General features: G+C 58.7%; 4 protein-coding genes across 4 annotated transcripts; 2 read left to right on the top strand and 2 right to left on the bottom strand.

The window, feature by feature from the left end:
- Positions 1-355: 355 nt before the first annotated feature.
- Positions 356-3,095, top strand: PDCD6IP (Rhophilin, Rho GTPase binding protein; the record flags this gene model as incomplete). The annotated part of the gene is made up of 4 exons (XM_028637239.1): positions 356-556; positions 640-1,351; positions 1,401-2,643; positions 2,696-3,095. The coding sequence occupies 4 exons, from the start codon at positions 356-358 to the stop codon at positions 3,093-3,095; spliced, it is 2,556 nt and encodes an 851-aa protein (XP_028497447.1).
- A 211-nt stretch (positions 3,096-3,306) lies between these two features.
- On the bottom strand, positions 3,307-4,038 carry D7B24_003044 (uncharacterized protein; the record flags this gene model as incomplete). The annotated part of the gene is made up of 1 exon (XM_028637238.1): positions 3,307-4,038. One exon carries the CDS (start codon positions 4,036-4,038, stop codon positions 3,307-3,309), a length of 732 nt encoding a protein of 243 aa, XP_028497446.1.
- A 1,532-nt stretch (positions 4,039-5,570) lies between these two features.
- D7B24_003043 (uncharacterized protein) lies at positions 5,571-6,100 on the top strand (the record flags this gene model as incomplete). The annotated part of the gene is made up of 2 exons (XM_028637237.1): positions 5,571-5,688; positions 5,769-6,100. 2 exons carry the CDS (start codon positions 5,571-5,573, stop codon positions 6,098-6,100), a joined length of 450 nt encoding a protein of 149 aa, XP_028497445.1.
- Positions 6,101-6,895: 795 nt separating this feature from the next.
- Positions 6,896-12,455, bottom strand: D7B24_003042 (uncharacterized protein; the record flags this gene model as incomplete). The annotated part of the gene is made up of 3 exons (XM_028637236.1): positions 6,896-7,480; positions 7,538-12,168; positions 12,269-12,455. 3 exons carry the CDS (start codon positions 12,453-12,455, stop codon positions 6,896-6,898), a joined length of 5,403 nt encoding a protein of 1,800 aa, XP_028497444.1.
- Between the last annotated feature and the right edge of the window lie 855 nt (positions 12,456-13,310).

Here is a 13,310-nt window from a genome sequence, read left to right as displayed (position 1 = left end):
AGCTGCCCCCCAGCGCTTGTCGCCTGGCCGTTGCGTCGATCCGCCAGCTTTTGTCGCCCCAAGCCAAGCTTGTGAACGGATGAAGTCATCGCAAACACCACATTTCGCGAGGCTGACTTTTGCGACTGCCACCAACACGTTTATCCGACCATAATTCATCGCATACCTTTACTGGCCAAGCCACACACTCTCGCGCAAGCAGCGCCCTCTTGGCAATCCCTTCAGCCAACATGACAACGTACGGATCATCGACTCGTGGACTACCTTCCCCCTCCGAGTTCACTGTGTGTAGGCTAACGCGCATAATCACAGCATTTCCAACATTCTCTCCTTGCCGTTTCGCAAATCGAATCACATGTCTTTGTCGACCGCCATCCGACAGTACATCAACACGAAATATGACCAGCATCCAGACATGTTCCGTCAAGACCTGGAGACGATAGACAGCCTCCGTCGCAATGCTGTCAACGTGCGCGACCCGCACCCGAGCGGCATCAAGGAGCTTCAGACATATGCGGGACAGCTCATGTGGATTGGCGGAAAGTTTCCGATCGATGTAAGAACGCCGCAAGCTCTTCAAGTCGTCCAAAGAAAGTATAGAGCAGGAAAGCTGATCGTAGACACCGTGTTTCTCTGCAGATCGGCGCCGAATTCACATGGTACCCTGCCCTGGGTTACAACACCGAGAGACCAGTCGTGCGCAACAATCTCAAATACGAGCTCCTGAATATCCTCTACAACCTCGCCGCCCTCTACTCTCAACTCGCCGTCGCGCAGACCAACAGCGGCCCCGAAGGCGTCAAGAAGGCCGTGCCGTACTTCAACCTGGCCGCGGGCGTCCTGTCGTACATGCAGAAAGAGGTCCTGCCCGAGCTGCGTATGTCGGATCCGCCCGAGGACATGGACACACATACGCTCGAGGCGCTGATTCAGCTTCTTCTGGCGCAGAGCCAGGAGTGCTTCTGGAAAAAGGCCGTCATGGATGGGACGTACAAAGATGCCATCATCGCGAGGCTGGCGGCACGCGTTTCGGATCTCTACAGCACGGCGGGGGATGCGGCCATGAAGAGCGAGGCGATCAGCTCGTCGTGGATTCACCACATGAGCGCGAAGCACCACCACTTTGCAGGCGCGGCGCAGTACCGTGCTGCATGCGATTGCTTGGAAAAGAAGAAGTACGGCGAGGAGGTGGCCCGGCTGACAGACGCCGTGCAATGCGTCAACGAGGGGTTGAAAGAGGCACGCGGTGGTTATGTCAGCAAGACGATCATCGAGGACCTGAACGGACTGAAGAGGAAAGTCGAAGAGGACCTGAAGCGAGCGGAGAAGGACAATGATTTGATCTACATGGGTACGTCATGGCCCTCGTCTGACGGAAGCCGTCAACTAATCGAAAGCAGACCCCGTTCCGCCCAAACCAGAATTAAAGCTCCTCGACCGGGCTGACATGGCCAAGATCACGGTTCCCCCTCAGGTTGCCAACCCCTTCGACTACTTTGGCGACCAGGCCGAGTTTGGTCCCGCGTTGTTCTCCAAGCTTGTCCCCTTCGCCGTTCACGCCGCTATTACTATCTACGAGCAGCGCCGCGATCGTCTCGTGAACCAGAGCATAATCCAGAACCTGGAGGATCTCACGGAAAGGCTGCACACGATGCTGAGCTCCATCAACCTTCCGGGCTCCCTACAGGCTCTGGAGAAGCCACTTGGCTTGCCGCCAAGTCTGGTACAGCACGCCGAAGAAATCCGACAAGCCGACGCGATAGGTCGCATTCAACGGGCGTTTTCTGATATCGACAAACTGCGATCAGCAGACATTGCTGTCTTTGATGAAGGCAAGTCCATGCTGGCTGCGGAGGAAGAGGAGGATGCTCGTCGACGGGCCAAATTTGGCACAGACCGATGGACAAGGCCAGACAGCCGCAGCGACCCTCGCGGCGCGCAGCTCTGGGCCCAAGTGGCCGAGATTGACGGCTACTTTGCGAGCAGCACCAGCAGCGACGAGGTTGTGCGCGACAAGTTCGGACAAGCACAGGACCTCCTTGAGCTCCTGTCCGCACCAGATCGCGTTCTCATGGATTACGTCCCTTCGAGCCGACGCATGGACATCGCCGAGCCCCTGAAGCCGGTCATAGGACGGCTGCGCGGTGCGTACAACGACGTCCTGCGTCTGGAGTCTCGTCGCAGGAAAAAGGTGGAGGCCCTGCGCGACAAGTGTCGCAACGACGACATCAAGCCGGAGATCCTCAAGGAAGCGGCGCGACTCGAAAGGACGTACCCCACCACGGCGATTGCGCCGGCGCACTTTGAAGACTTCTTCGAGCGACGACTGGACAAACTCTACGAGCCAGAACTCGAAGGCGTCGAGAAGGAGGACGCTGAGCAGGAACGCATGATGACCGAGATTGAGCGCGTCAACCGCGAGTTCGAGAGCCAGCGAAAGAGCAGCATCGGCGGGAACCGCGAGCGTGAGCAAGCCCTCCAGCGACTCGACAACGCGTATTACAAGTACAAGGAGATTGTCAACCACCTCGATGTCGGGCGCAAGTTCTACAATGACCTCAGCAAGGTTGTCGGGCAGAACTTCCGGGACCCGGTCAAAGTATGGGTGTCGGAGCGGCGCATCGACGCCAAGAGCCTCGAGGAGTACGTCGCCTCGGTCGCACTTGGGGAACGAGGGAGCTAACCATGCGTTCAGGGAACTCAGCATGCCGCCGCTCGGCTCGCTCAGCATGAACAGAACACCCGTTGCTTCGCCGCCCGTGTCGAGCTACCAGGCCGAGCAGCAGCAGCACGCAAACTCGTACTTTGGCTCGAATGCTGGTCCCGCTGCCAATACGCACGCGCAACGGCCGCACCAGCAGGTCCACAGCCCGCCCGCCGAAGCACATGTGCAGTCCTGGGCAGGCTCTACTGTCGAGCCGCAGCAGCCGCAACCCGTGCCGCCCGTGTCGAACATGTGGACGCCGGACATGGGTATCCGATTTGGAGGGCCCGCCGGCGGACATGGCGCGGCTGCGCCGGCCGCCCATCCGCCGGGACCAAGGCAGGCCTCGGGCGGGACGTGGGATCCCAACTCGGGCATTCGTTTCGGCTAGGAGCTGAATCGCTTGCCGAGGACAAGGCATTGAGCTGATTGTGCGCGCGGCGATGCAAGAAGGCAGCAAGCGAGCATGGAATCCATGATGAAATCCATGATGAAATCCATGATGAAATCCACGATGAAATCCACGATAAAATCCACGATAAAATCCATGATGGAAGAACTACACTATGTGCATCCACGCTTTGGTCTCGGTTGGATACTCGTCACCTGCGCATCGTGATCCTCACCACAACAGCCCACCCGTTCATGCTCTCCCAGATGCCCAATTCGTTCTCCCTCCGAAACGAGACCTCCTCCGCCGTGACCTTCATCTCGCCCCCCGCGCGGCCCCCCAGCGTCGGCCCCCTCCTCCCATCAGGCCTCAGCAGCGCCGCCAGCCTCATGGCCAGCGCCTCGTCCCTCCACCACCACCAGCCCTTCTTCGCCGCCGCCGCCGCCCCGCCGTCGCCGCCGCCATCCTCCCATCGCCCCCACTCGTCAAACTCGCGCGCCGAAGCCGACGCGACGGCCGGCGGCGCGTCCCCGTCGTCGGACGACGAATCACCGACAACGCCCTTGCCGTCCCGCACGCGCACCGTCTGCCAGAGCTCGTCGGGCGCGTCGGCCTTCTCGCTCGGGTGCCACGACGGCGGGACGGCGGCGGCGGGCACGAGGGTCAACTGGCCGGCGCGGTGCGGTGGGGCGCCGCGACGGGGCGCCGCGTGCAGGGCGGCGAGGTGGGCTTCGACGTCGGGGAGGAGGAGGGTGGTGAGGTCTCGTTCGTGCGTGTCGATGGCGGGGTGGCGGGTGCGGAGGCGGGCGGCTAGGGTGGCGAGGTGCGCTGAGACGGTTGCTGCTGGAGATGGGGAGGACGAGGAAGGAGACGACGACGACGATGGGGACGAGAAGATGGCCTCGCTGTAGGAGGGGGGAGCGTCTGGGTTGCGTTTGGACATGGTTTGCTTGTGGTGCGGCTGCCGGGGCGGAGACGTGGTGGGAGAGCCTTGCTCGGATTCACACTGGTGTAGGTGTAGATTGGGGCCAGGGTCAGCCTATGCGTTTGTGCTCCCATGCGGTTGTGTGATTTGAGGAATGGAGCCGGACGAGTCGACAAAGTGAGGAGAGAAAGGATGGAGCCGGGAAGTCAGGCGTTCGTCCAGTGCGATGATGACAGCGGTCACAGGTATCGCCAAGTCTGTGGGGGCGGGCTTCTCGGACGTCTTGCAGGCCTCAAATTCAGTGGATTGGTCCCTTGAGGAACGACCTCAGCGAGCGGCACGTTGGGAGCCATCATGCCAGGGAGGCTGAGGAGGCTGAGGAGGCTGAGGAGCCTCACTTGACAAGCCATGACAGTAATATTCCTCCGACACCTGAACTCGTGACCACGTCGGAGGGGCCAGGACGTAGGTAGGCTCGGTGCGGTAGGTACAGTGCAGGTCACTGAAGGAACCCACTCGGCTTGTTGAGGGTAGGTAGGTACCTAGGTACCTACTACAGGCACTTGTGCAAACCAACAACCTCACCTCCTGACCTGCCAACCTGGCTGGATTCGCCGTGTTCTTCGATGCCTGCGGGAGACCTTCCACGACCCCCTGCCTGTGATTCCCTGGTCTGTGGTGCGTTCATTTCGTGGCCTGTTGGCCAGTTGGCGATGGCCTGGGCTGTTGTGCTTGCCTGTAGTGGCTGATTCAGTGAGAATCACTTTGCAGCGCGATGCAGTGAGGATCGGCTAATTATGGGAGAAACATGACCGACATCCAAGCCAGTGATGCAGATGCAGGGCAGATAGGATGGCACCCGGTGGTCCGATTGTTCTATCGATCGAAGTCTGTACCATTCCATGCCGAAATTCAGTTCACGACGAGGACTGTCTTCCAACGATCTACATTGCATTCTCGAGCTTGACCATCATGTAGAACAGCTGTGAAAAGACAGGTACGGGATGCCGTTTGGTCGAGCAAGAACCCCCCCCCAATATCGATATTCGCTTCCGTGGATCCTCTGACGTAGCCCTGCCACCTTCATCTCACCCTTTTTAAGTGATGTGCCCAAGGCGTACTATCCACGGAACGCCTATGAGCCTCATGTTCTGCCGCCAGGTGTCGCCGAAGACAGTGCAAGGCTTTGGGTACCGGTTTCTGTTGTCATACCAAACCCCGGCCACTTGAAAAAGGGGCGATGAGGCCATAGCTGCATTTTTTTTTCTCTCATGTACCGTATGTGCTTGCATTGTTCGAGATGTGGAAGTTATGGGCCATTTGTCGACGGGACGGCACGAACTTGGATGGCGTCGTATGTGCCAGCAATGATGACCTCCACCACTAACCGAACGTGTCACCAGGCTCACCCATGTTCACATCAGGTACATGGCTCTTGCAGCTCACGACCTACAACCACCGCACCGTTCACAACAACAAGCACGTCCGAAGCCCACGCAACTCGACATCCTTGCGACCAGCATCATTCACGCCCGTCGGAAACCACAACCATGTCCCGCCAATCCGAACAAGCCCAAGCCTTTGCCTACGCCGTCTACGCCGCCGTCCAGGAGATCCCCCGCGGCAAGGTAACCTCCTACGGCCACATCGCCGCCCTCATCGGCACCCGTACGTATTCCACCCGCCCTGCGCCCCCCCCTTGTGCATGGTCCTGGCGCTGACGCTTCCCCCGTGCCGCCCGCCCAAAGCCGAACGCCCACGTCAGGTCGGCACCGCCCTGCGTCACCTGCCCGCCGCCGCCCTGCCCTTCCACGCCGCCAACGTCCCCTGGCAGCGCGTCATCTCCGCCCGCGGCCTCATCTCCCCGCGCGGCGGCGGCGACGGCGGCGACGGCACCGCCGCCCAGGCCGAGGCCCTGCGCGCCGAGGGCGTGGACGTGCAGCGTCGCGGCCTCGGCGAGCTGTGCGTCGACCTGGACGTCTATGGATGGTTTCCGGAGGATCTGCCCTCGCAGCTGGAAGATGAGGGGGGCGAGGACGAGGAGCAGGCGGCTCCAATCGGCAGGCTGGCCGCAGCATGACATGTCCTGGAGATTGTGGAATGCAAAGCACAGCGCGTCTGAGAAGTGGTTCGCAAAGCATCCTATGCCCTACCCAGTCATTCATTGAGGTCACTCACGTTTTGTCACTTGGAGTACTCCTGTCATGGTCTCGGAATTGCCTGCATTCGTTTCTTTCCAAGACACAGTGGTATCTATCTCACTCGCGGGTGGCCGCTCGACAGCAATACAGGCAAACGTCCCCTCCCCACGACAGCTTGGTAGCCCATCCCCGCTTCCAATCTAGAGATTCATTTCGCTCAGAAACACAAAAGGAGAAGAAGACGAAGAAAAAGAAGAACGAAACACCCATCTCGTTTCTCGTTGCCGTCGTTGTTGCTATGATGAAGCGCACACGCCGCTGCTAAGTACGGGGACCAGCACTGAACGGAGAATCGTGAAATTAAGACGGCTGCCAAGTCATTTGAAAAGAACATCGTCGAGAAGGGGTAAACGAATAAAAGCAGTCCATCCTCCGAAGATCATAACTCCAACCCGCACCTCGGCAGACAGGCTCATTCGCGGCTTCGAGCCAGAGGGGGAAATGTACAGATGTGTACAAGCACCACGTCGTGACGGGGGGCTGGTACGCGGGAAGGGGAATTTGGAGTGAAAGAACCAAACAGGAAACTCCAAACATATGGGATATCAAAAAGACAAGGTCATGAACGGGGCGTCAGAAACAACCTCCTCCCCATCAGAAGGGAGACCAAGAGTCGCGGTGCCACGTCTCGTCCCCACGGCATACCCCCCCAACTAGCATCCACAACCACGCGCCTAGAAGCAGTTGAGCGAGCCCTTCTTCTTCTTTTGCTTGTTGATCGCGTTCATGCGGTCCTCGAGGTGCGCACGCGCTGCCTCGGCCGCTTGTCGCTTCTTGCGCTCCTCCTCAACCGCCTGCAAGCTCCACCGGTTGTCGGACTGCGGCGTAGGAGCGGGACGGTCCTTGAGCTCCTTGAGCTCGCCCTCAAGCTGCTGGCACCGCTTGCGCCAGGCATCGCAGTCCGCCTTGACCTTGTTCGACTGCTTCTCGAGGTCGGTAAGAGCTTCCTCGAGCGTCTGGGTGAGCTGCTTCTCGGCGTCGAGGTGCTTCTCGATCGTCTGGATGCGAGCCTCTTGATCTTGTTGGATCTGGTTGAGAGATCCCATGTGGTCCTTGCTGCCTGGGCGTCCACCAGTCGGCGTGTTGGGCACTGTCGGGCTGGTTTGGGCGTTGGAACCGGGCAGAGGAGGGAGAGGGATTGCTGGAGGTGGAGATGGCAGAGATGCGACGGAAGCACTCTTGCGGAGGTTGCTGTTCGTGAGGGAATTGGCCCTCTGGGGTTGCTGGCCGGAGGCCGTGGCAACCTCATCGTATTTGTTCTACAGCACTTGTCAGCATGGTTTCTTTCTTCGTGTGCATCGTGAAATTAGTCTCACCTGGAGAGCATGGTATTCGGCGCGGAGACGGTCCATCTCTGATTCGATCCTGGTCTTTGCGGCCGTGGCTTCCTCAAGCTGGGCTTGACGTTCGGTTTGCAAGACTGAGAGGCGGTTGTTGGTGATCTGAGCCTGATCAAAGTTGGACTGAAGTTGGTCTTCCAGCTCCTCGACAAGACGCGAGTTCTTGTTGTTCCTCGAGTCAAGGTCGGTCATCTTCTTACGCAGGGCAGACATCTGCTCGGTAACAGAGCCCTGGATGCTCATAGTCTCACCCTTGGCAGTGAGAAGATCAGACAGTGTTGCCTTGACTTGCTCCAGATCGCGCACGGCGCTTTCGTTGATGGCTGTCAATTCGGAAACTTTTCGCTCCAAGTCTCCCGTCTTCTTTTGCTCCTCCACAAGCGCCTTTTGATCAGCAATTAGATCGTCGATGCGTTCTGTGATCTTCTCGACACTGACGTCGAGGCCAAGAGCAAACGCGACTTGGGTGGCAACCTTCATGAGATCCTCACGGGCGTCGTCAAGCTCGCACTCCAGAACCCGGATGTTCTCCGCTTGCTCGCTCATAAGCACAGCCACCTGCTCCTCGTAGCCCTTCTGCTCGACCTGCTTCAATTCCTCGAGATCTCTGGCATGGTTGTCCTTGAGAAGCTGCATGCCATCTTGGTGGGTCTTCAATGCTTGCTCGTGCGCGGCAATCTGCTTCTCGAGGTTTTCCATGAGCTGCTTGTGGGTGTTTGACTGACTCTCGTGCAGATCACGCGTCTTGATGGCCTCTTCCAGCTCGACCTTGGTAGCTGAATGGGCCGTCTCAAGATCTGCGACCTTGATGGCATTGGTGCTGATGATCGACTTGTACTCGTCAACCTCGTCGCGAAGACTCTTGAGCATGCTTTGGTGCTTTTCGTCTGCCTCCAGCGTTTCGTCGTCACTCGCTGCATCCGTTCGTGCGGGAGCCTTGGAATTGATGGTCGCGATTTGGCTCTCCAAATCTTCAATCGTCTTCTTCATCTGTGCTTCAGTCTGTTGCATCGCATCCAAGGCAGTCTTGTGCTTCGTCTCCCAGTTGCTCAGCTCTAGCTGGAGGCTCTTGAGCTTGCGCTCATTGTCCGTAGAGAGGTGTTGCTGTCGGGACGAGTCTCTCTCAATGTCGTCTTCTGCGGCTTCTAGGGTTGTCTCGGCCTCCGATGCTTCAGAGACAGTCGGAGCTGATGTCGCAGGAGCGTCTTTGACAGCGGCGCGAAGTGCTTCAATTTCGGCATGCAGCTCCCTCTCGCTAGCACTGTGCGCCTCCCTCATCTCCTTCATCTGCGATTCGTTCCTCTCCAACTGATTTTTGAGCGTGGACACAACAGACATGTCCATGGGCGAGGCCTTCAAACTGGACCGCTCTCGCGTCAGGCCGGAGATGATGGTCATCTTAGTCTCCATCTCCCTCTTTGCCGCGGTAACCCCAGCTTCCAGCTCTTGAATCCTTTCTGACCGAGCATGCAATTCGTGCATGGCAGAGTTGAGGTTCAGCTCAAAGTTCTGCATGACATCCGGCTGGGATTCAAAGTTTTCTGTTGCAATGTTTCGGAGCGAGGCGAATGAGCGGTGGGCGCGATCGATGATCATGACGTTCTGGCTCGACTTGCGGCGAATGACGGGATGGCTGGCCCTCGGGGAGGTAGCCTCGGCAGCCTTGGCCTGGGCGACTTCTGTCTTGAGCTCCTCGACCATGTCTAGAGCATCTTGATGTTTCTGCTCAAGTTGCGCGTACTTGTCAGCCAACTCCTTCTCTGCAGCCTCCTTCTCCGCAGACAAGGACTTCAGCCGGGCCAGTTCTGTATTCAGAAGATCCTGTTGTGTGGAGTCGGTAGCAGTCATCTTTGGTTCGATGTCGCTCTGGATGCTCGTCGTCTCGGCATGGTCCTCGACCTGGATATCGGACCTTTCCGGCACCGGCTCTGTCTCAGTATCCGGCAGGAATTCGGACTGGGGCTTCAGAGTGGCCGTCTCAGCGTCGAGGTCAGAGGTATCGACTGTTGTCGGGGAATCCATGGCCGAGGAAAGCTCTGAGGACAGAGAGCGCGAAGATGCGTACTGCCTGTGCTCTTTGTGGTCGTTGGATCGCGCATCGGACGTGAAGGATGATGGTCTGGTCTCCGTTGGTGACACAACCGACAGAACTGAGTCGCGGACATTGCGGTGGGGGTGTCGTGATTCGTCGACAGTATCCTGCAGCTCCCTGAGAGCGCGGAGAGTCTCCTCGTAGCGGGAGTGTAGAAGACTGTAGTCGTTGACGGTGCTTTCATGTTCCACGCGAAGATCAAAGAGCTCTTGTGTTACATTTTCAAGCTTGTCCGCCACAAACTTGGTCTGAGCAGGGCTGGGTGGTGAGTAGTCGTCATACTCCGCTTTGAGGCCGTCGTGCTCAGCACGAGATGTTTCCTCTTCGGAGAGGTCCTGGGCATTCCTGATCGTCTTGGCGTCAACGTTGTCGTCAACCTGGCCCTCCTCCTCTTCGATCTCGGGGATGGCGTCTTGGTGGCTGACACGACTAACGTGGGATTGGCTCCGCGAGTGATCGGTGAACTGGCGACGATGTCCGACACCGTTCGCAGTTTCTGCCTGAGGCTCGGGCACCTTGTTGTCGCTCTGGATGTGATCTAGCTCATACAGAAGAGAATCGAGCTTTCCTAGGCTTCGCTGGCGCTCGATGACCTGTTCCAGGCGATCGATCTCACGTTGCATCAGCTCCGCATCTTGGTCCGCCTCGGCCAGGCGCTCCTCCAACGTTGAGATGTAGTCTTCGCAGGAGGCTTCATTCTCGCGGACGCGCGAGATTTCCTTTCGCAGCTCGGTGATGATCGTTGCGTTCTTCTCCTCGCCCGAGGTGTGGCCGTCAAGTTTGGCCTCCAGGTCGTGCAGGTAGTTTTCGGTGCTGGCCTCTCGATCCATCAGCTTCTGGAGCCGGGCCTGGAGCTGGGTGTTGATCGTCTCGACGTAAGCGCACTTGGTCTCCTTTTCCAACAAGTTCGTCTCCGTGCTCGACAGGGTGCCGCGGGTGCTCGACAGTGATTGCTCGAGGGATTGGATCGTCTTTTCGTACTCGAGTACAACCTGCTCGACAGCTTGGGCGAAGGAGTTGGAGCGATTCAGGCGTTCCGTGGCACTGTCCCCAAGCGCGTCGTCATTCTCCTCATTGTCCGCCTGCTCAGCGTCCCTAGCCTTGGCCATCTCAGCGATAAGCTTCGCGTGTCGCTGACTCAAGGTAGTGTAGGTCTCTTGGACGTCCAGCAATTGGTTCTGGAGTTCCGTCTCCCGCTCATTCTGCCGCTCGGACCTCCCACCTTCAGTAGCGGGTGTGCGCCGGTCGCCGCCACCCCGCTCAGCATTGCGGATTTGGTCGCGCAGGAAGGTGACCTCTGCCTTGAGCCTGTCAATGATGGCCTGCTTGTCGCCCTCCTCCACCTGTTGGATGCGTGGTTTGCTCTGGATGGCTCGGGCCCTCTGCGCGTACTGGACTGTGTTTAGCGTCTCGCTGAGGTGAAATTCGGCCGGGGTGACGCAGGCAATCATGTACGTCACAGCATTCCCCCCAAGAGAATCTTGAAGCAACCGGGTCAGTCTCGAATCGCGGTACGAGACGTGCGATCCGGCGTTCCGCGACGAAAGCTGCGAGATGACCTTGCCGAGCGCGGCTAGTCCGCCGTTGATGGAGATGCCTTCCTTGGCACGCTCACCTTGAGCGCCGGTATTCTTCAAACGCTCACTGCCCGCCAGGTCAACAAAGTGCAGCTTGCTGTCGGTCGTCACCCAGCTCTCATTGCCAGTCATGGCTTCAACTGGCATGGAGAAACGCTTGTCAGCGCCCTGTGGGTTATGTAGGCCCCCCTTGCGCTGCACCAGGTTCAGACTGAAAACTGCGTGGGATCGCGAGGACCTGGCGTTGATAGCTGTTGCGTCCGTCTGGCGCAAGGTGGAGCCAAAGTTCAAGGCAGCCATCAGGTCTTCGACGGAGTTGATGTCCACCTGGCGCAGACCTGTCAGGAGGATGTTTCCCTTGACGTCCTCACGGATCGTAACGTTGACTCGTTCGTGTTGCGGGACGTGATCAGGGATGAGCAAATCGCGGAGTTGCTCGTTGTAAATCTCGACGTATGTGGCCTTTAATTGCCAATTCTTGTCTGCGCCGCCAGAAGCGCCTTGCGCAGAATATCGATGTGGCGTTCGGAGTTGTGACATGGATCCTCGATTCGCCTGTTTTCTTGGGCCCTCGAGCTTGTCGAAAAGAGCTGTCGCAGCTCGAGGGATGACGCCCATGACTTCGGGGTCGCTCTGCTCCAAAGGTCCCGACGTTCCCATGGTGTAGGACTTGCCAGCACCAGACTGGCCGTAGGCTAACAGCGAGACGTTGTAGCCTTGGACAAAGGCATTGACACAGTCGGTCAGGTAGTCCCAGACACCCTCCTGGCTCGTGTCGGAGCCGAAGACGCGGTCGAACACGAAGAGTTTCTTGCCCTGGGGGGAATCGATGGCGACGTTTGTGTCTGATGTCACCTGGACCATGGAGCGTTGGAAGCGTTGGGGAATGAGCTCGAAGCCCGGGTCGGTGGGCTTCAGGGGCGGGCGAACTCGAACGGCTGCAGGATGCGTTGGTCAGAGAATGTTCCACTACTGCAGCAGCAAAAAGGAGGCAAAAGGCAGGACCGGGTTGGGAAGAAAAAGGAAGGCTTGACTTACCCACGCGCACAGCTGTGCGGCCATCCTCGTCAGACGCTCTGCTTCCTCCGCCGCCACCACCTCCTGGTCCGCCGCCGGCTTTGCTACTCATGCTCATACGGCTGTTGCTGCGTGGAGCGGGTCGCACCATGGCGCTCATGGGTCGCTGGGGAAGATTCCCAGGTGAAGCGGGCGGTGAAGTGGCCATGGCGAGAAGCTGTGGCGAGGCGAGGGGTGCTGCCTCTGCACTCTTGTATGGGTCGGCACGCGAGGCCAGGCGAGAGCAGGCGTGCGAGTACGGTGTGTCACTCGCAGGATTGGAGGTCGGGTTATGCGAGTGTCTCGGGGCGGATGGATTGGGGGGTGTTTATGTCTCGCGAGCCCCGCGGGCAGGGTGGTTTTTTTTTTTTTGTGCCTGTGCCGGCTGCCGGTGCCTCGAGGGAGTGGACGGCACAGCTTTGGAACTCGTGCTGGTGCTCGTGCTGATGCTGGTGCTCGTCTTCACAAACGCGAAAGACTGGGCGACACAATGACGGGCGGCATTGAGAACCCCCAGGGTGTGTTGTGTGTGTGTTGTGTGAGAGGGTAGGGGAATGGGAGATGAGAGATCAAGTCGCGGGTCGCGGGCTCGGGCGGGTGCCAGTTGGTAGGTAGCGAAAGCGTTGCTCCTTTGGGGGGGTGGGAGGGGCGAAATAGGGGATTCGAAATCCAGTTCGGGTTCGGACAGGCTACTGACAAGCCTGACAGAAGCACAGGACAGGACCAGCCAGACAGGTTGGTGGATGAGATGGAGAGCGGACTGGGCGGACACAAACCTGTGTTTATTTGGGTGGGTGGTGGTGCTCATTGACTAGGGTCTGGCAAATTGGATGCGCGTTGCGGAGGGGTGCTGATTGGAGGATGCCCCCTGCGCCAAAGGTTGGAGGCTGGTGATGGGCCTGTTCGGGGCCCTGCTCGGTGCCTGTTCTCTGGCCAGTGTCTGCTGGACTCGGGGGCCCTGGCTTCGCCCCGTTTCGTCGCTTCTCAAACGGCGTGATCAGTGATTTGCTCTGTTTTGGTGTCG

Source organism: Verticillium nonalfalfae, assembly GCF_003724135.2.
Source record: "Verticillium nonalfalfae strain VnAa140/NRRL 66861 chromosome Unknown scaffold_18, whole genome shotgun sequence".
NCBI lineage: Eukaryota > Fungi > Ascomycota > Sordariomycetes > Glomerellales > Plectosphaerellaceae > Verticillium > Verticillium nonalfalfae.
The sequence above is the reverse complement of the archived record's forward strand: the minus strand, read 5'-3'. Positions and strand labels throughout refer to the sequence as shown.